Here is a 19,994-nt window from a genome sequence, read left to right as displayed (position 1 = left end):
CTGTGCATGAATCTTGCTTTGATCATAACATTGTATATTACACACTACATACATTTTTTTTTCTGGGCAATAGGAAAAGTGTGGGTTTCATTCTGCCTTAAATGAACAGTAAGAGGCTTGCTCTGCTGCCTCATAACTAGAGCAACATCTCAAATAAAGGTTAGCATATGCTGAAAAGATGTTAGATGCTGGGTCCATGTTTAATGATAATGGCACTGAAATCAAACTACCTGAATGTTATTGGACTGGGTGTGTCAAATTTTTCAGCTTTCAAGTTTGCAAACATTAGGGGTGCTCAAAAGTTGTGGCATGCCTTAGTGAATGTGAAAGTATGTTGGTTACTTTAATATAATTTAGATGTGCTTGGTAAGTAAGTATCATGACTTTTGAACATTTTGTTCAAGTACTTAGTAGATGTGCTTGGTAAGTAAGTACCATGACTTTTGAACATTCTGTTTATTTCACATCAATATAATGGGGAACTCTGAAAGAAATGGAACATTTATTTTGTTTAAAAATAGTTTAAGAGATGGACATCATTTAGCCAACCTAAGCATTGGTGTATCCCTTTAATTTTGATAGGAGACATTCATGGATATACTTAAATCAAGTCACAGAATTCAATAGGATTTCCACTAATTTAATTACAACAGAATCATTGTGATCTTTCAATAATATAGATTAACTCTTAATTAGTTTTGGAATAATGTGTGGATTTTTAAATAGGTAATGCTTGATCTGTTTTTTAAAGTGGCTGCTTAAAGGCCTGCTAGTAAAATATCACTTAAAGCTTTTATGTATACTGAGAGCTTATGTACTGAAGAAAAAATTGTTGTGTGTCCTTGGCCAATAAAGAATTCTATTCTATTTATTAAATTTCCTCTCAAAATCAGATTGTATCTTATTTCAACAGAGCTGAACCTCTAATTATTGTCTTTAGAAAGCTGAATGGTGCAGTTATGGTCTAAAGTAGAACTTAGATTCATTTTAGGGTAATCAACTATCTCTAGGTTTCACCTTTATGGTACTCCAAACTCTTTCTATTCTTAATATAGAAAATGATGTCCCCATTTGGCACTTCAAAACCAGCAGAAATAACATTAACTCTTAAGGACTGCTTTGTACCATATGTTTCTTTTCATATATTTGGTTACATATTTATTATTTTCTTTCCACTTCTCCTTGCTGACTGTGGTACAGAAGAGGGCAAAAAGAACTATGCTTTGTGGGAGGGGGTTATATGGCCACGATATTTGGATCTATTCCCTTCAGTGATATGTACAGTCCGATCAAAATTTACTTCTAGCAGCTGATAGAGATCAGAGTCTTGAAAGAGTTTTTTAGAGAGGCAAGAAACTGACCATGTATTCTCTTTGCTGGTTTTATGTGTAGACTAAAACAATGTTTCTCAACAGTGGCCGCTTGAAGATATATGGACTTCAACTCCCAGAATTCCACAGCCAGACTTGCTGGATTCTGGGAGTTGAAGTCCATGCATCTTCAAGCTGCCAAAGTTGAGAAACATTGCATTCAATTATTAAATTATATTTCATATTGTTTGTTCTGCATTATCATTCACTTAAGTTGCAGAATTTATACTATCCAGAATAAAGGTACTTGGGGATAAAAAAAAAGATATATGTGGTCATCAGTGGCCATCACAGAAATTGCTACCTGACAGGTTTTAACTTTTTTTTTCCTTTTTACAACCCTGTGATTCATTTATTCAAAGTCTGGGTAACTGAATGGAGCTGAACATTTACTGGGCCGGATGCCCTTTCTGATGCCAACATGGAAATCACAGCAGCTATTTTGTCTTTGTGCCCTGAGAGAGAAACATCTGCTGGTGCCTAGGATTGCACTCTCAACCTTACAAATGGGAAGCAAACATCTTCACCACTAGGCCTTCATGCCGCTCAAGAGGTTTTAAATATAATTTTCCAAATTATAGCATATATAATTTAACTTACACACTATATCTAAAATACTCCAGTAGATGATTTTAAACAAAATAGGTGAACAATAATTAAATCATTGTAAAAGTAAATGGTTTGCTATTAAAGAAAAAAAACCTGTCTTGATTTATGCCACTGTGCATGAATATGTTCTTTGCCCCAATATATTTTACTAAATAACTGAAAATATATTGAAATGAAATGCAGATGCTTATTTACATATGCATGTATAAATGCATATATTTATACGTAACAGTGTAACTAGAGAATATACATCAGAACTTTGTATGCACACATATAAGAAAGAAAAAAATATTAGCAAAAAGTTGTTCAAAACATCTGTAACTTACATTAACCAATATGCTCATTTTTTGCACCATGAAAATGCATACCTGTGTTCATTTTGATTCTGGGAGATTTGCTACTGAAGTCTTCAGTTTGCCTAGAGAAAATAAAGGCAATCTGTTCATTATCACAATGCAATAGAACATGAGATAAAAATCTTCTGAGTAGGCAGACAAGAAACAAGATAGTGGCATTCAGGTTGTACATGCTTCAAAAATGGTTTCTTTCAGAAGGAGCAAAAAGAAATTATTTTAGATACAGTGGATGGCTGAACACTGCTAGAAGGTGTCTGTTCTTTCTTTGTACAATGTCCACTTCGTGGTCTCTAGTCTTCCTAACTTCTCACACTTCAATTTAATTTAAAGAGAACATTTCATGAGGGAACTGTTCCCATTTGGGCTTTTTCAAATCAAAAGCATCAGCAGCAGGGAGGATGCGGGGAGATGGGGTTGTTGGCTACATAAAAACCACAACACCAGCATTGTTCCTAAGGTAACCAACTTTCTTACAATGAAAAGGAGGACAAATAAATTGGAAAAAATATATCGTAAATAAAAGAAATATTTTATTCATTGCAACAATAATACACTAAAATATGATATATGCATAATAAAAACATTTGCAACATTTTATATTGTAATTATGCTTACATGCCTGTTAATTATTATTTAAATGAGTACTTTTCCATTGAATTAATATTTTTTGTCAATGTATCATCTTCTAACAATATATTGGAAATATCTGAACAAGAAATATCCTTCATATTGGATTTTACGGCAAGTGCTGCAGCTAGAGTATCAACATTTAATCTCGATTTCTCACTTGTCCAAAAATCATTGGCAATTGAAAAAAACTCTTTCAACTGCTGCATTAGTTCCAGGGTAGCACAACGTAAATTGAACAAGTATAAATAAATGTTCACATGGAATATGTTCATTTTTGAAATGGCTGAAAATATCCACCCATCTTTTATCAATTTCAACGTTTTGATTTTCCCATTGTATTAATTTTTCAGAATTTAAATATACATTCAGTCTTCTAATTTCTTCAAAGAGACAATTGTCGTCTATTTTAATGTCTAACATTTCTTTAGATAAAAATTCAACACAAGATTCAATATCTGTTCAATATACTTGCGATGAAGTAAAAAAAACACCATTAAAAACTGTTTAATAAAATATGTCACATAACGCGCAACAGATTAGCCTTCAAATATCAAAAAGGAGGACATGTAGGAGGACACTTTTCGAGGGAGGACAGAACTTACAAAAGAAGGACTGTCCTCCCTAAAGGAGGACGGTTGGTCACCTTATTGTTCCCCACTTTTGAACAGAAATTAAGCCACCCAAATAACAAAAAATAATTTGAAAGAAATGAACACTCTAAATGTTGAAGGAAAAAAAGACTTTGGGCACAGTTAGTGGAAGCTGGAGGGCAATTTCATATGATTAATTCCATACCATTTTTTTTTCATTTGTTCTGTGCTGTATCTGAACACACTTGTTACAGAAGGGAAATAACACTCAGAAATCTGTTTAAGATTGCCTATGTCCAAATTCACATCCCCAAACCTAAACAAACTTAAATTCTTTTTAAAGCAAGTATTGCTGTGGTGATAGACATAATGTTTGTCTGTCTATGCATCCATTTTAAGATGGCAGCTACACTCTTTAAAAAGTTTTCTTAAAAAGGTAGAGGTTCCCCTTGCACATATGTGCTAGTTGTTCCTGACTCTAGGATGTGGTGCTCATCTCTGTTTCAAAGTTGAAGAGTCAGCGCTCTCCGAAGACGTTTCCGGGGTCATGTGGCCGGCATGACTAAACGCCGAAGGCGCACGGAACACTGTTAACTTCCCACCAAAATGGTTCCTATTTTTCTACTTGCATTTTAAAATGCTTTTGAACTACGAGATTTGCAGAAGCTGGAACAAGCAACAGGAGCTCATTCCATTACACGGCACTAGGGCTTTGAACTGACGACCTTTCAGCAGTTTGTAAATTTTCTTACAAAGGTTCAATTTGAACCTTTTGAGTGCCTGTAGCCTGCAAAAAAATTCCAAGATATTTAAAGGACTGAACTTATTAAATAACATTGCTAATAACATGCTAATTTGCCTTCTATGTTTCTATCTGGGAGAACCATTTTGAGAAAAATGTATTTTTTATTTATGGAAATAAATATGTCATTATCAGGGCAATAAGAAATAGTTGAGGTTAATGCCCTCCTTGGTGCAGTAGGTGAAGATGTGATAATCACTATATCATCAGACTATAAAAATAAAACAATAGGTCTGCAGGTCCAAATAATGTTCAGGATTTGTGAGTTTTTGTACCCTATCATAAAGATTAAGTAGAAAAGGAACTAAAATACACAACTGTTAAACATTCTGGGAACTAGGCAACACAGCAGAAAGCTGACTTTATTTGGATGTGGGTATTATTGTGCAACAATATAATAGGTGCCAGCAGATACCAATCAATGGATGGGGTCTTCAATTTGTCCCATAAGGTTCTCTAGAATCGGACTCAAAGGTTGTTTCGAATTACTGGGCTCTTCTGGAGATTGGAAGGTATTTTGATGCCTGGATCAAGTGACTTCAAATATACCTTTTGAGCTTTTCTTTTCTTCTTTATGAGTAAAGCTTTGTACTTCCTTTTTTGCTTTTCATGAAGAAATTCAAGAATAATAGGCAGTTGTTATTGTTATACACCCATGGGGTTTTTCATTAGTTTTTTGCACATTTCTCATTCAACCATGATTTGGATCTTGGTTTTTTTTATTGTTACAACCCCGTTTGGTTTTATAAATTAGTGCTTCTTTAAATGTGGTAATGAGCATACAATATTGTGTGTAAATGTACAGAGGGCAGAAGCAGAGAGGTTTTCTTTTACAAATAGGGCCAGTGGGTGGTTTTACACAATATAAAGCACATTTTCTTTCATGCACTCATGCACCATTCTGAATCCAGTTAATACATGGTTGTTTTCCTACTGACACTGTGAGAATTAACTGCTGCTGATGCAATGACTTCAAGGTAGTTAAAATCTCTGGGAACGAGGAATGTTGAATCAGGCCCCAGATGGAGTCTGCCAGATACTGAACATGCATGGTAAGCAAATTATAAATACATTAATCCAAGAAGCTGGAAAGCTTTCCGATTCTGTGGTATTTCTTTGAGGGACCTGATGCTCCATGGCATTCAAAGCACATACAAATATATAAACAGGAAACACAGCATGAAATAGCAACTAAAAAAGAAAGTCATGCTATCAGAAGATTGCCTTTGATTGCTGACATTATTGTGATTGTGTTTTTGTGTACAGAAAAGAGGCAGAAAAATGGAGCTAGTGCTACTTACTGACAGTTATATAGCTTGTGAAGATTTCCCCTCTTTCCTTCAGCAGGAACTGAGATCAGGAATAAATATGGCGCATCCTAGTTCATCTCAAGCTAGGGTTACTTGGGTACTTCAAGATACATTATTGTATGAAAAGTTACACAATTAAACATCAGGTTACAAAAACAAAATTCAGAGACTATGTAATATAAACTAAAATGATGTATTATCACCTTGTTGTCTCAAAAGTTATTTAATCTCTCCAGAAAAAAAAAATACTATTGTGGTAACATCCTTTTCTGCCAAATATATTCCAAGCAGAGAATTATATAAAGGCTGATGAAGAGAAGGTAGATGACTGAAAGAATTAGAAAAAACAGCAAGTCTAAATTGATACCCTCCAAATACAGTAGTATTTGAGGGACAGTACTACTGTATCTGGAGGGTATCAACTTAGACTTGCTGTTTCCCCTAATTCTTTCAGTCATCTACCTTCTCTTCATCAGCCTTTATATAACACACACATACACGTGTGTGTGTGTGTGTGTGTGTGTGTGTGTGTACATATTATATATGTGTATGGGTAGATATATATTTTCTTTTGAGAGCAGGCAACAGAATTTCATTTTTAATGTGTGCCAGTGTACTCGCAGTAAAAAGTGACAATAAAGGTTATCTATCTATCATCTGTCTGTCTCTCTGTCTGTCTGTCAGTCTACCTATCTATATGGAAATATAAAAGATTATAGCCACATAACTCGGTAAGTCCTCTTTTATGTACTGCTTAAATATTCTTTCAACCACTTGGTCTTCTGATGTTCCAGTATGTTGCCCATTTTTGGGTGTGGGAGGAAATCACATCATCTATTTTTTTAAAATCCCAACAACCCAAAGAAAATAATAGAACCTAAACAAAAATTCAAATCACTGTAATAACACTGAAAAAAGGGTATTTTTCAGAAACCACTGAGCACAACAAGGTGAATAATAAATTAAAGAACAATTGCATGGATAAAGGGATTGACTTATCTTCTTGATATTCTGAATAAAACCATCTTGCAGTTAATTCTATGTGTTTGATTAAAAGATTATACTGACTCCCGGTTGTCTTGTTCAGTTTCAATAAATTGGCTTTGGTTATAACACTGGTTTTCAAAACAGCCCACAAATTATTCCTGAAAACGGCAGATTCCAGAAAGCTTTGCTTGCTGCTATAGGAGACAGCATTTCCAAATGTTCTTATAGTTGGGAACTGAACAAACAGTAGTGCTTCAAAGCAAACTGTACAATGCTACACTACACATGAAGCTTGAAAACGATATTCTGAGGCCAAAACTCTGCACAAAAATAGGTTGGTAGGATTTTTATTCAGAGCTTCAATTTGTTGTCATAAATATTCACAGCACCCATCTAGACACTGCTTAAGTAAGGGACTTCATCTTATTTATTTATTTATTTATTTATTTATTTATTTATTTATTTATTTATTTATTTATTTATTTATTTATTTATTTATTTATTTATTTTAGTTTGTCAAACATGTACGAGATAACAGGTATAAGTATAAACATGGGTATGAACACAGGAAATGGATACGAATAAATGGGGACAGTTGGACAGAGACCGTAGCAGTGGTGGGTTTCAAAAAATTTTAGAACCTCTTCTGTAGGTGTGGCCTGCTTTGTGGCAGTGGCTTGCTGGCCATGTGACTGGGTGGGAGTGGCTTGCTGGCCATGTGACTGGGTGGGAGTGGCTTGCCAGCCATGTGACTGGGTGGGGGTGGCCAACTTGTAAACTGTGGTGAAACTCACTTAACAACGCTCTTGCTTAGCAACCAAAATGTTGGCTCAGAAACTCTGGCATTTGAAGCACACAAGTCTTAAATCTGTCAAGTTACAAGACCCTTGCACCCCTGGGTTACCTTTAGAAAAAAAACCCAGGGGTGTTCAAACTTGACAGCTTTAAGACTTGTGGACTTCAATTCCCAGAATTCCTCCTCTCGCTCTTCATCTTGATGATGTGCGGATGGGCGGGGGGAGGGAGCTGGAACCGGTTCTAAACGGGACTGTAGATTTGTGGAACCTCTTCTATAGAAGAGGTTAGAACTGGCAGGAACCCACCCCTGGACGGTAAGCACGCTGGTGCATTTATGCACACCCCCTTGCAGACCTCTTAGGAATGGGGTGAGGCCTACGATAGACAGTTTAATGTTAAAGTTATGGGGATTTGAGGATGTAACAACAGAGTCAGGTAGTGCATTCCAGGCATTGACCACTCTGTTGCTGAAGTCATATTTTCTGCAATCGAGTTTTAAGCGGTTTGACTTTTATGTCAACATAAAATCCTAAAGGGTCACAAATAATGAGGAATGTGTATATGTTCTTATTTATCCCATTACTTTATAAAGCCCATCATGATTTAAGTCTCTCAACCTCAGTGCATACTCTGGGGTACATGGAATGTTGTCAAACATGAAAGCTCATTCAATTACATATCATATACCAATAGTTCCAAGGCAGGCTGGATATAGAAATAAGCCTGCCACCCCATCCTAACCTTACCAATGGAGATGCTGAGTCCAGACTTAAAATTAATTGTTGCTTCACTGGAATGACCCATGATTTACATTGTATGAAAATACAAATACAAGTGAACACTGCTAAGAATGTTTCCTTTCCATTTTGTTCTAAACCACTAAGATCTGTTTATGTCACCAAGTGTGTCTCAAGTCACTGCATGACAAAGTCACCCTTAAAAGGTTTGGTGCTGTTATTGTCTTTTCACTAGAAGGCACACTGTAATTGGTTGTAAAAACATCTGACCAGCAAAATACTATAACCATGATGGCAAACCTATGGCATGTGTGTCACAGGTAGCACGTGGAGTCCTCTCTACTGACATGCGAGCTGTTGCCCCAGGTCAGCTCTACAACGCATGCATGTGCTTCTCCCCCCGGCCAGCTGATTTTCAGGTCTCTGCCGTGGGGGCTGGGGGTCATGTATGCACGTGCAGGGGCAGGAGCAAGTGTAGGTGGGTGGGGGCACCTGCAACCCATTTTTGGTTGCAGGAGGCTCCAGGGAAGCCTGCTAGGCCCAAAATGGGACACGGGGGTTGCACATGCACAGGGGTGGGGGGAGCACGGGAGAGTCACATGCACAGGTACAGGGGATGGGGTGCATGGGGTCATGCACGCATTGCACTATGTGCTGGGAATCCGTGCATGTGCTGGCACCCCCACACCAGGGGTGGGTTCCTGCCAGTTCTAACCTCTTCTATAGAAGAGGTTCCACAAATCAACAGTCCTGTTTAGAACCGGTTCCAGCTCCCTCCCCCCGCCTGTCCGCACATCATCAAGATGAAGAGCGAGAGGAGGAATTCTGGGAGTTGAAGTCCACAAGTCTTAAAGCTGTCAAGTTTGAACACCTCAGGGTTTTTTTTCTAAAGGGTTAGGGGTGCAAGGGTCTTGTAACTTGACAGCTTTAAGACTTGCGTGCTTCAAATGCCAGAGTTTCGGAGACAACATTTTGGTTGCTAGGCAAGAGCATTGTTAAGTAAGTTTCACCACATTCTACAAGTTGGCCATGCCCATCCAGTCACATGGCAGGCAAGCCACTCCTACCCGGTCACATGGCTGGCAAGCCACTCCCACCCGGTCACATGGCCAGCAAGACACTCCCACAAAACAGGCACACCTGCAGAAGAGGTTTAAAAAATTATTGAAACCCACCACTGCCCCCCCCCCACAAGGACAAAAAGGTTAGCCCCTGTACTATAAAAATTTGATCTTGATCTTCTATACTAAAGTGGCAAATCCTGTCTCTTAATTTCTCCACTCCATCCCCCTACTGTTGCCCTGTGCTCGATATGTGCTTTAAACATACCATTTAAGATTCAAAACATTTTTTTCTAAATATGAAAACAGGTTCAAGTATCAAATCAAAGAAGGCATACAAGCTGACAGATTAATGTATAAATTTTATGGGATGTTTTTATAGTGGCAAAGGCAGCCTTTTACAGGATGGTAAGTAATAATAAACAGGATACTTTGATACTTTCAGTTTGCTCAACAAATTAAAGTTTATATAGCTGTGGATTTTTATGGCTTCAAAATTAAATAAAAAGAAAGTGAATGTTGAATAAGAACTTTTCTTATGAAATTTGCTTCATATAAAATGCTTTGATACTTTCAGTTTGCTCAACAAATTAAAGTTTATATAGCTGTGGATTTTTATGGCTTCAAAATTAAATAAAAAGAAAGTGAATGTTGAATAAGAACTTTTCTTATGAAATTTGCTTCATATAAAATGCTTGTTCATACTGCCATGTTTGTGTTCATTGCCCAAAATAAGTTAGGCAGCCCTCCTCCTCTTCTCTGTGCACAAGAGAGCAGTGTAGAATCTCAGCTATCTTTTAAAAGGATCTGGCACATCCCCAAAGTCACCAATTAAGTAACCCCAAAACTCATTATGAGTTACAGTGTGCACACACTCTAAAGTAAAGGAAATAAAGACTTCATATTTCTAAAAGGAAGTTTATGGTTTTATTTTAGAGATACAGTACCGTTGTTAAATATTTTTCATCTGACAAATGGTAGTGACCTGATATTTAGTGGAACAACTGGTGGATCTCTGAGGGCCAGGTAATTGGCAGATAATTCACTTCTGATTCACAGCATGAAATGCATGCAATGGGGTCTTTTGAGCCTACAAGGTATTAAAATGCTTTGCCGTGAGTTTGAATTGGCTAATGCCCCCTTCCAGGAGATGTTGTAAAGCCCTAGAGTGCTGCTATGTATAAGCTGTAATAGTTCTAGTGTTAAACAGAAAAGTCATTCTCAGTACTATGTTTTGAGTTTTGTTACCTGACAAACTGGTAGATGCCACAGGGCTTGGAGTAGGTGCCTTGGTGATTAAATACTGATGCCCTACTCAACATGCAAAGCTAATATGTGCCAAATGGTTACCAGGAGCAAGTTCATGAGAATAAAAGATGGGTTGTTTATTCCAAATACTGTCAAGCAACAGAAACAGGAAGCACTTAGTTGCCGAAGTGAAACTGGGATAAGATCCAATTCTGATTTTATAGACATATACACCATTGCATGGGTGTGTAGCTATCCACAGCAACATTCTCAGAATTCTACTTCACTCTAGACAGCTTAGTAGTGGAATATTATTACAGTTCTGAAAAGTTAACATTTATAATTACATCTCTGTATTGTAAAGACTGTCCATGTCCCAAGTCAAATTTGACTCTAGAATCACCTCTTGTATAGAAGTACTGCATCTTTGATACAACAAGAATCAGGTTAGATTGATATGCTGTTTTAAATGAAATTCAAGCATGTCAGCCTCTCTCTCTGAACTGGAAGCAAATAAAATATATACATATATTGTGCTTTGCATTCTTCTCAGAGTCTTTAGAATCTACTTTCAATTCATCCATTTAGTATCTTCTGTAGGAGGAGTTTACACCAATGTGAAGCAGCCTTATGTGCTGCGTGAGAACATGCAAAAGAATTTAAAAGCAGTAACACTGTGGCCTCAATGGTGTGCCTGCAATGTTTACATATATATTTTTGCCCTAGAGATGGAATTAACCTTCCCTATGTGCAATCAAAAGTGACAAGCTGTTTCATGCATTATTATTAGAATGGCACAACATGTCAGGGCAATTTGTCCTTGGATATTTGTGTGAAGTGGGCCCTGAAATGATTGTAAGTGCTACCTGATGAACAATTGTATATCAGTCCAATCAGTATTTTGACAAAGATGCACGCTTATTCTATGAAAGGAAAAAAAGGCCACCATTAAACAGTTACAAACTTTGTTTTTTCTACATATTTACCCATCTTTTACGTTGCTTCTAGTTTTATACCTAATATAGTCTTACAAGCTTTGTCACTATATAAAGAAAATAGCTGCTATTCCTCCCTCTATAAATAGCCAAAGTAAACATGACCAAAAAAATTAAACTTGGCAGACAGTAAAATCTCACATGATTAGAAGTAGTTAGAACAACTGCTTGCTTTTAATGGCTGGCAATTGTTAAATTTACATTCATAGATAATTAAAATAGTGTTAGGAAACTTGGGGAACTGCTGATGTTGCTAAATGATAACTTCCATCATTCTACCAAAAAACTGGAGGAACTGTTGAGACGTTTGCCACCTCAGAAGGATTATAGGTATCTGTTTGGTTTATATCCTGTCTGTTATACAGGAACTTAAGAGAACACTCATTCTTAAGTTTTTGTCTCACAGAAACAGTCTTCTGAGGTAAATTGTTTGGAGAGTGAATGACTAGTGCCATTGATGTACTTCTGTTAACTTCAGTAAGAAAACTAACACTGACAGTAGACACAGATCATGGACTGTCCAGAGGTAAATCCTAGAGAGGCAGGAAATGCATCACTGAACAATGAGCTGAATGCTAGAAAGGAATAAAGCTGCATGCAAGGCAGACATAGCGTAGGCATGCAGTGGGTGGGGGCGGGCACCCCCATTCTTTGGTCCCAGGAGGCCCCAGGGAAGTCTTGCTAGGACCAAAACCATGTGCGGGGGGGGAGGGAAAGTTGCACATGCATGTGCAGGGGGCGAGGTGTGCGCATTGTATTATGGGTGGGCAAGAGCACATGCGCTTTCGGCACATGAGGACAAAAAGGTTAGCCACCACTGATATATAGACATCCTATCTAGTTCTGCACCCTTTGAAGTTGGAAATGACTGGAGTGCTGATCCAGCTTCCTCTTTCAGTATTAGAGGTTCTTATAAGTCGGCAATACCTTAAAACGTATTGTGGATGTTGACATTGTAAACAGTTTTTGTATACTGTTTCAATCTTGGTTGGACTTTCTTTGAATGATTTATCATTTGTGCATTACTACTTTTGCATACCACTTTGAGGTTAGAACCAGGCTCAGACTTTTGAAAAACTTTTTTTCTTCAATGTCTTAAAAATGTTATTATAATACTATTTGTCTCGTCTAACAGCTCTCTGAAATTCTTTGTTAAGCTTTTTTTCTGAAGATCTTTATCAATCTTGTCTTTAGTTTCTCTTATTAATTCCCACAGTTGTCCTGACCAAGATATTCTTCCATTTCTTGATCTCTGATAATCTTTTTTCCATATTTGTCTTTAATCATTTATTTATTCTTATTGCATAATTCCTTTGATTTCCAAACAGGGACACTAAGCACTTCAAAGTGATTCCTTATGTCCTCGTTGAAAATGGTAGCTTCATGCTCAAAATTGTACTTTAATTTGGAACATTACTAAGAGTGTGGAAGATGCCCTTTGTTGTGGTACACATGAAGACATTATCTGAGATTAGAAGATTAGATAGGGCATACAAATATACCATTACCTACATAATATTTTCATTATAATTATTAATTATTGCTAAAGTTTTCAGAGTGGATCCTTTTTTGGTACAGACTGGTACAAACCAACTTCACTTCACAGTTTTAACTTAGAGTTGTATGTGCTGCACATAAATTCTTTTGAAATAGTATTAGAGCACACAAGGCCCCAAATACTATCCAGATTCTTGCCTTTTTAAATAACTCATCTCTTCTTAGGTTATGGTAGCATTAGGTGGCATCTGTTGCATGAAACTGCAACAAGTCTAGCTCCCCATTTCAAATGAGATGTATATCACAATCAGGGGAAAAAGGTATAAATAGAAATGAGGTGAGTGAAGTATGGTAAATGAATGGTACAAATATTTTTATTTACTGATTATCCCCATGAGTATCGTTTGTGGAAGTCATATTTTTCATAAATGACTTTGTCTATTTAATGTTGTATTTGAATTTGCTTAGATCACCCGTGATTTTCATAGTAATTTTATACTGATCACATACCAGATGTTCATAGAGTTTTCAACCTTCTTATGATGCCTTAATGGTAGTCATGAATTAGATGATGTGTAGTTACAGATTATCACAAAACGTTCAAATACCTGCATAATTGTTAATCGTGCCCTAGAGGTATCAGCAGTGAAATTATGAAAAGTATAGAAAATGAATGCTTGAGTATGCTTGAAATAAGCAGTTTCATAAGTATTTTCAAAGCTTTTTAAAAGAAACTGTTTCTTGTATTTAAAATATAATAGGCTACCCTGAGGGTTGAAAGTCTCCTAAGAAGGCTTATACTGTAGCAATAAAATCACATACTATAAAATGTGTTTTGATAAAATTTTAATTAACCCAACAAATATCAGAATCTAAAGCATCTCATCATTAGACTGAGTTTCATTCATAGCTAAATGACACAAAACAAGGATAAAAACAATTAAGGGCAAAGCTTCTGTGTTTTCTTAACAGCTTCCTGGGATGAAACAACGCGGACTCAGGATGGTAGCTTATTGTACAAGCATGGAGCTGTGCTGCAAGTTTTCAAAGAAAAGAAATATATATATTCCTCACCCTTATCGGGGCAGACCATGATCCCAAAATTATCAAGGTTTTATGTCTTAAGGACATTTAGTGAGTGGAGAAATACACCGATAACCAATGGAGTTGATGTTGTACAGTCTCATCAAACTCAGCTGCTATATGAGTAGCTGTATTCTGCGCTATCTGAAATTTCCAATTACCTTCAAAAGCAGCTTCACACAGAGCATATTGCATTAGTCCAGTGAGGGCTAATCTTTTCGGCATTTCGGAAAAGGTTAGTCAAAAAGGTTTGACACTCCCGCAAATTAAATTGAAGTGTGAGAAGTTAGGAAGACTAGAGACCATGAAGTGGAGATTGTACAAAGAAAGAACAGACCCCTTCTAGCAGTATTCAGCCACCTGCGTGCCAGAGCGTCAGAACCCGGAAGAGAGCAGCTGGCTGGTGTGTATGCACACGGCGGCCAGCTGTTCTTCTGGGTTCCATTGCATGCATGCGTGCTGGACAGCTGGTCCGGTGCACATGTGCACCGGACAGCTGCTCTCTGCTGGGTTCTGGCATGCATGCAACTGACCAGCATGCATGTGCGCACCGGAACCTAGAGGAGCAGTTGGCGATGGCGCCTGTGCCCACAAAGAGGGCTCTGTGTGCCACTCTGGCACATGTGCCATAGGTCCGTCATCATGGCATTAGTCTATTATAAACTGCACCAGTGCATGATTGACTGAAGTTGGCTTTCTTAAGTTACAGAATGGTGTCGTTTTGGATGCTCAATATTTTTGTACTTTTAGAGATTTGCGCATGGAGGACAAAAAAATTAAATCTATTATGATGAAAGTCAAACTCTTGCAGGTAGAGATAGATGCAGGTAGTGAGGTCCACTTCTGAATTCAAATATCAATCATAAGCCTATCCTTAAAAAAACACCACTGGGAATGTATAATTCTGAATGTATTCAACAAGAAGGATCAACGGGACTGCAGAAGTATTGACAAACCATTTTGGCACTGCTTCCATTGAGAAGGTTTTTTAATTAAAAACAAAAACAAGTTGGACTGGTTTGCAAAAACAAACAAACCCCCCAAAACCCACAGCAAAGACGGAAATAATCCTTAGTTTAGAGAACAAATTGCACTGCTCTCTGAGTATGATAGTCTTTCCATTGTGGTTGAAAAAAGAGGTTCCACTGTGAATTTAGCCACTAATTTCTAGTTCAAATTGGTTTCATATGAATTCATCCATGAAGCGATTTTGTTTTGCTTCTGTATGAACATGTAATTTTGTTTTTCAAAAAATGAAAATTGGCAACATATCATTTTAAAATTACATTTAAAGACTACATGCACATGTTTTATGCATTTCATCTTAAAATATGGAACTATTAATTAATATTAAATGTGCATTTTATTCACATTTGAGTTTTTAAGCCAAGATTGTGTATTTAAAGCTTAGAGAAATAGGGAAACAAAACACTAGTGATAATGGTTAAAAAAAAAGGACTTTTCTCTTTTGTCCCATTCACCATCTTGCATAGATAAGAAATGGAATTACCAACACAATTAGAAATACTATTCTGTGGGGTTTGACTATTTATTTACAGTATGTTTACTACTTTTTCAAATATATTGTTTTAGTTTGGGAACAGCTATTTCTTGTCAGATAATATTGAAGGTAACAAATAATATGTAATATTCTTTTCTGATGTGATTTTTGGAATTTTGGAACGCATAGTTTATTAGTTTGCATAGCATCCCTGTATCTATTATTGGTTTTTTAAAAACTTCCCAACAATGAAAAAGCTTAGCTTTTAGTTTATAAAATGAGTTATATTCTTTCTTTTTTTCTCCTTTCTCCTTCTGTTAATCCCATTGTCAATTACAGTGGATTTTCCCTGTTCCTTTGGGAGTGGAACAAGCAAAAGTATATATTCTATAATGGATGTAGCCTACACGACAGAACAGATTTTTAACAAAAAATAAAACACAGGTGTCACTTCCTATGTTGGAGAGATGGATTATACACGTCATACAGAACTGAGAAACTAAAAATGCAGAAAAAGATGTGGCTAGAAGTTGGCTATGTTTGACTTGGCCAGTCACAGGACACCACAATAATATAACAAGCTGTGGCAAGCCATTTGTTCATGTGCTAGGACAGTGATGGCGTACCACAGGTGGCACGCGGAGCCATTTGTCAGGGCATGCGAGGCACTGCCCTGTCAGTTGGCCAGCGCGCATGCGCGTGCTGGCCAGCTGAGTTCACCCTTTTTAAAAGCTATTTTTCACCCACCCCAGGCTCCAGAGGCTTTATAGGAGCCTGGGGAGAGTGAAAAGAGCTTCCCCCACTCCCACCAGAGGCCCTCCGGAGGCTTCATGAGCTTCCCTGAAGCCTCGGGAGTGAAAAAAACCAGCCCTATGGGCAAACCGGAAGTTCGGAACTGACTTCCGGTTTGCTCAGAGGCTCGTTTTGACTGCTCCAGAGGCTTCAGGGAAGCGTCCTAAAGGTCCCTGAAGCCTTCGGAGCGCTCAAAACGACCCTCCGAGCAAACCGGAAAGACTTCTGGTTTGCTCGGAGGGTCATTTTGATTGCTCCAGAGGTTTCAGGGCAGCCTCCTGAAGGTCCCTCCAGAGGGTTTCTGGTGGGGGGAGGCTGTTTTTGCCCTCCCCAGGCTGCTATAAAGCCTCTGGAGCCTGGGGAGAGCGAAAAAAGCATGCAAAAATGGGGGGGGGGTCATGCCTGTAGTGTGTGCATACGCACTGGGGGTGGGTCGTGCATTGCACACGACCCCCCTGCGCTCCCCCCACTTATGGCAAGCGAGCCAAAAAAGGTTTGCCATCGCTGTGCTAGGAGACTTCAAGAATCGGAAGGCCACTAGGTGATACACCCTCCCTTCCTAGCTTTAATTCTCTCTTAGAATGCAAAAACAGCCTCAAATTTATCCTTTTTCAGCATCCACAGAACTACTACTCCTCATTCACAACTGGGGATATGGAAAATGGAAGAAATTTGCTTTTCAGAAACTGCCCTGTGCGGTTAATTTTACCAAAAATATAAACACCAGTTGAAAAGACTTCCTTTTTTCATTCAATTTCAGCAGTATAATTTCACTGAGTGGGGAAAGGGGCACATATTAGATGCTGGACATTACATTTCCAATCCATGCTGTAGGTTATGGTGCAGCTATTTAGGTATTTCTAATTAATTGGGTACAGGAATACATGGTTTCAAATATTCTGTGAAATATAATGCATATTAAGTCTAAAGGGAATTCTTAAAATAGTGACAAAGAATTGTAAATGAAGATGTACTGAAATGGGGGATTTATACAATAGGTAATCATTCTGGGAAAACATTACATGTTCATAATGAGAAAGTATTGGATTGGATCCAGACTCAGATTTAGAAAAGTCCCATTAATTCGATGGGATTTAAGTCAGTCATGATTAACTAAAATGGAACAAATTAAGTTCTAGTTATTCCGATGGATCTGTCCAAGCCAAAGTATCTGAATTTAGTTCCATACATGTAAAGAGATGAAAAGATGAACTCAAGGAAATCCTAGAATCAGGAAATACCTTGCTTAACAACTATTCCACTCAACATTCTACATAAATCTCCTCAATTACAGTAGGGGTTTTTTTGTGAGTGTGTAGTTAATGTTATCCAGAATATCTTAAATTAGTTGAAAAAGTGTACCTTTTTTTCCTAAGCTTCTGTTTTAATTTAAAATTTAAAACTTGTTTTTTTTAAAAAAAAAAATCCTAACATTAAACAAAAACCAGATGGAGGCGATTTCAAAGGAAGACACATGAGACCAGTTTTATGTTTTTAAAAATATCATTTTGGAAGATGATATATTGGCTATTCTTCTAGGTCCTGATCTGAGAGACATTATGAGATATCATGAGAAAGCAAAGAATGAAAGCGGAGATGGTGAAATGTAGCAAATTGGATGCGTATTAAGTTGGCTCCACGTAGAACACATTGTTGTAATTTAACTGGGAAGTAACATGGGATTCTGGACATAAGAAACATTATCCTTTCTAAGAATTCTTAGAGTTCTATTTTGTCTCCTTGACCTAGTTCATTTCTCCTCTAGTAAATAAGCATGATGTTGATAGAAATGGTGTTTGCATTTGATGGGATTATCCGTATGAAGGAGGTAGAATTAATATTTGATAATTAAATGATAAAATGTGGAATTGTAATAAACAGGATTTTTAATATTACTTTGGACTAAATGGATCCAGGATATATGTATATTCTTCTTGGCAATGGTTTATCTTTAATACTTGGAATCTATCAAGGCATTAGGGAATTATCATATAACATTGGAAGAAGATGTAGAATGAGAAATATAGAGTTGCAACAATGGATTAATATGTTATTTCTGAACATCTGAAAACATCTGAAGTTCTGAGCAGAGTTTTCTTACCCCTAGAAGCACTGACAAAACTTAGATTTTACTTGGAAAATTATATTACCTTTTGATACCTTGTATAGGTAACGTAGGTACTAACCAATTTACACATGGCTGTTAATATAATTTCATGCCATTTTTTGATTAATTTCAAAATCCCTCTGATTTTTTTACTGATATCTTAGTATTTGTCAAGGACACAGGGACAAACTTTTTCTAGTTGCAAAATCTGCTGGAATCCACCCTTAACATACTCATGACTCACAAGACCACAAAAATGATGTTCATTCTAAAAGTATAACAATTTCAAGAGCAAAACTCCTTGTCAATAAAGGTTCAGGAAGTGTCAGGAAGTTGTTCAGAGTAGATCTCACTTTCTAAGAGTTATGTCAAAGTACTTTCCTCATACTGATCAGAAGTCTTAGTAGCAATTAACAAAAAAATACAGATAAAGACCAATGGTGGGATTCAAATTTTTTTACCATTGGTTCTGTGGGCTTGGCGGGCGTGACAGGGGAAGGATACTGTAAAATCTCCATTCCCTCCCCACTCCAGGGGAAGGTTACTGCAAACTCCCCATTTCCTCCTGATCAGCTGGGACTCAGGAGGCAGAGAATAGATGGGGTGGAGCCAGTCAGAGGTGGTATTTATCGGTTCTCTAAACTACTCAAAATTTCTGTGACCGGTTCTCCAGAGCTGGTCAGAACCCGCTGAATACCACCTCTGGATAAAGACTATCTTGCCATGTTTCCTTTGTGGAAGAAAATGGTTCAGAACTTTGCTGTCTTAGATAGCCTACAAATAAGATTCTCATTTGAAAGCAGAGTATTTCTGAATTCTTGCATTAAGAGTTAACCTTCCTTCTAATTAATATTACAAATCAGAACTCCAAGAGATTTATTTTTAGACAGTCTTCAGATTGGTAGGTAAGAAGTCTGACAGCCTCAGAAGAAAAATCTTGTTGCCAATCTCTTGGGTAGAATAATGGAGACAACATTAAGTACAGCTTTTTCTTGCATTTGGGTATCTACAGCAAGCCTCTAACCAAACTTTCTTATATGGTCCTACTTCTCTATGGTTACTTCTCTAGTTTTGTGGGCTATTTCTGCTATTTCTAGTCATGTTCTGGACTAAGTTCTTTGTACATATAATGGATAATACACACAAAGGTTTTTCCTGGGCGCTGCTCTGGAGAGTCCAAACATGGGTTAATTACAGCCAATCTGCCCAAGACTGAATTGAAACTTTAAGCCATGCCTCTGGTGCTGACCATCTCCAGTTTTTTTCAATTCAGTCAGCCCAGTGGACACGCTGCAAGTTTCTCTTCATTCCTAACTGATTGCTTGGACTCACCATTCTAACAAAAAAGAAATGTCTTTGCCTTCGTTGTGAGCAGGTTGGGTGAGCAAAATTTCTCTGTCCCTTGAATTGATCTAAATCATCTTTCTCAGCCTCCCTGGTATCCGTGGCTCGCCTAGGTACTGCGAGGTTGCAGGCAGCTGTTGAGGCAGGCGCGTGGGTCGAAGTGTCGACACCAGCACA

At 37.5% G+C, this 19,994-nt stretch overlaps 1 protein-coding gene across 1 annotated transcript in view; it reads right to left on the bottom strand.

The window, feature by feature from the left end:
- Window positions 1–19,994, bottom strand: part of SORBS2 (sorbin and SH3 domain containing 2) — a 201,500-nt gene that overhangs the window by 103,947 nt on the left and 77,559 nt on the right. Inside the window, exon 3 of the mRNA XM_081959704.1 lies at window positions 2,348–2,397. Within this exon, the coding sequence (XP_081815830.1) occupies window positions 2,348–2,357 (10 nt within the window). The 5' untranslated portion in view covers window positions 2,358–2,397. The remainder of the gene's footprint in view (window positions 1–2,347; window positions 2,398–19,994) is intronic.

Source organism: Natrix helvetica (assembly GCF_964273705.1).
Source record: "Natrix helvetica genome assembly, chromosome: 7".
Lineage (NCBI taxonomy): Eukaryota > Metazoa > Chordata > Lepidosauria > Squamata > Natricidae > Natrix > Natrix helvetica.
Note: the sequence above shows the minus strand (reverse complement) of the source record. Positions and strands in the feature narration are given on the sequence as shown.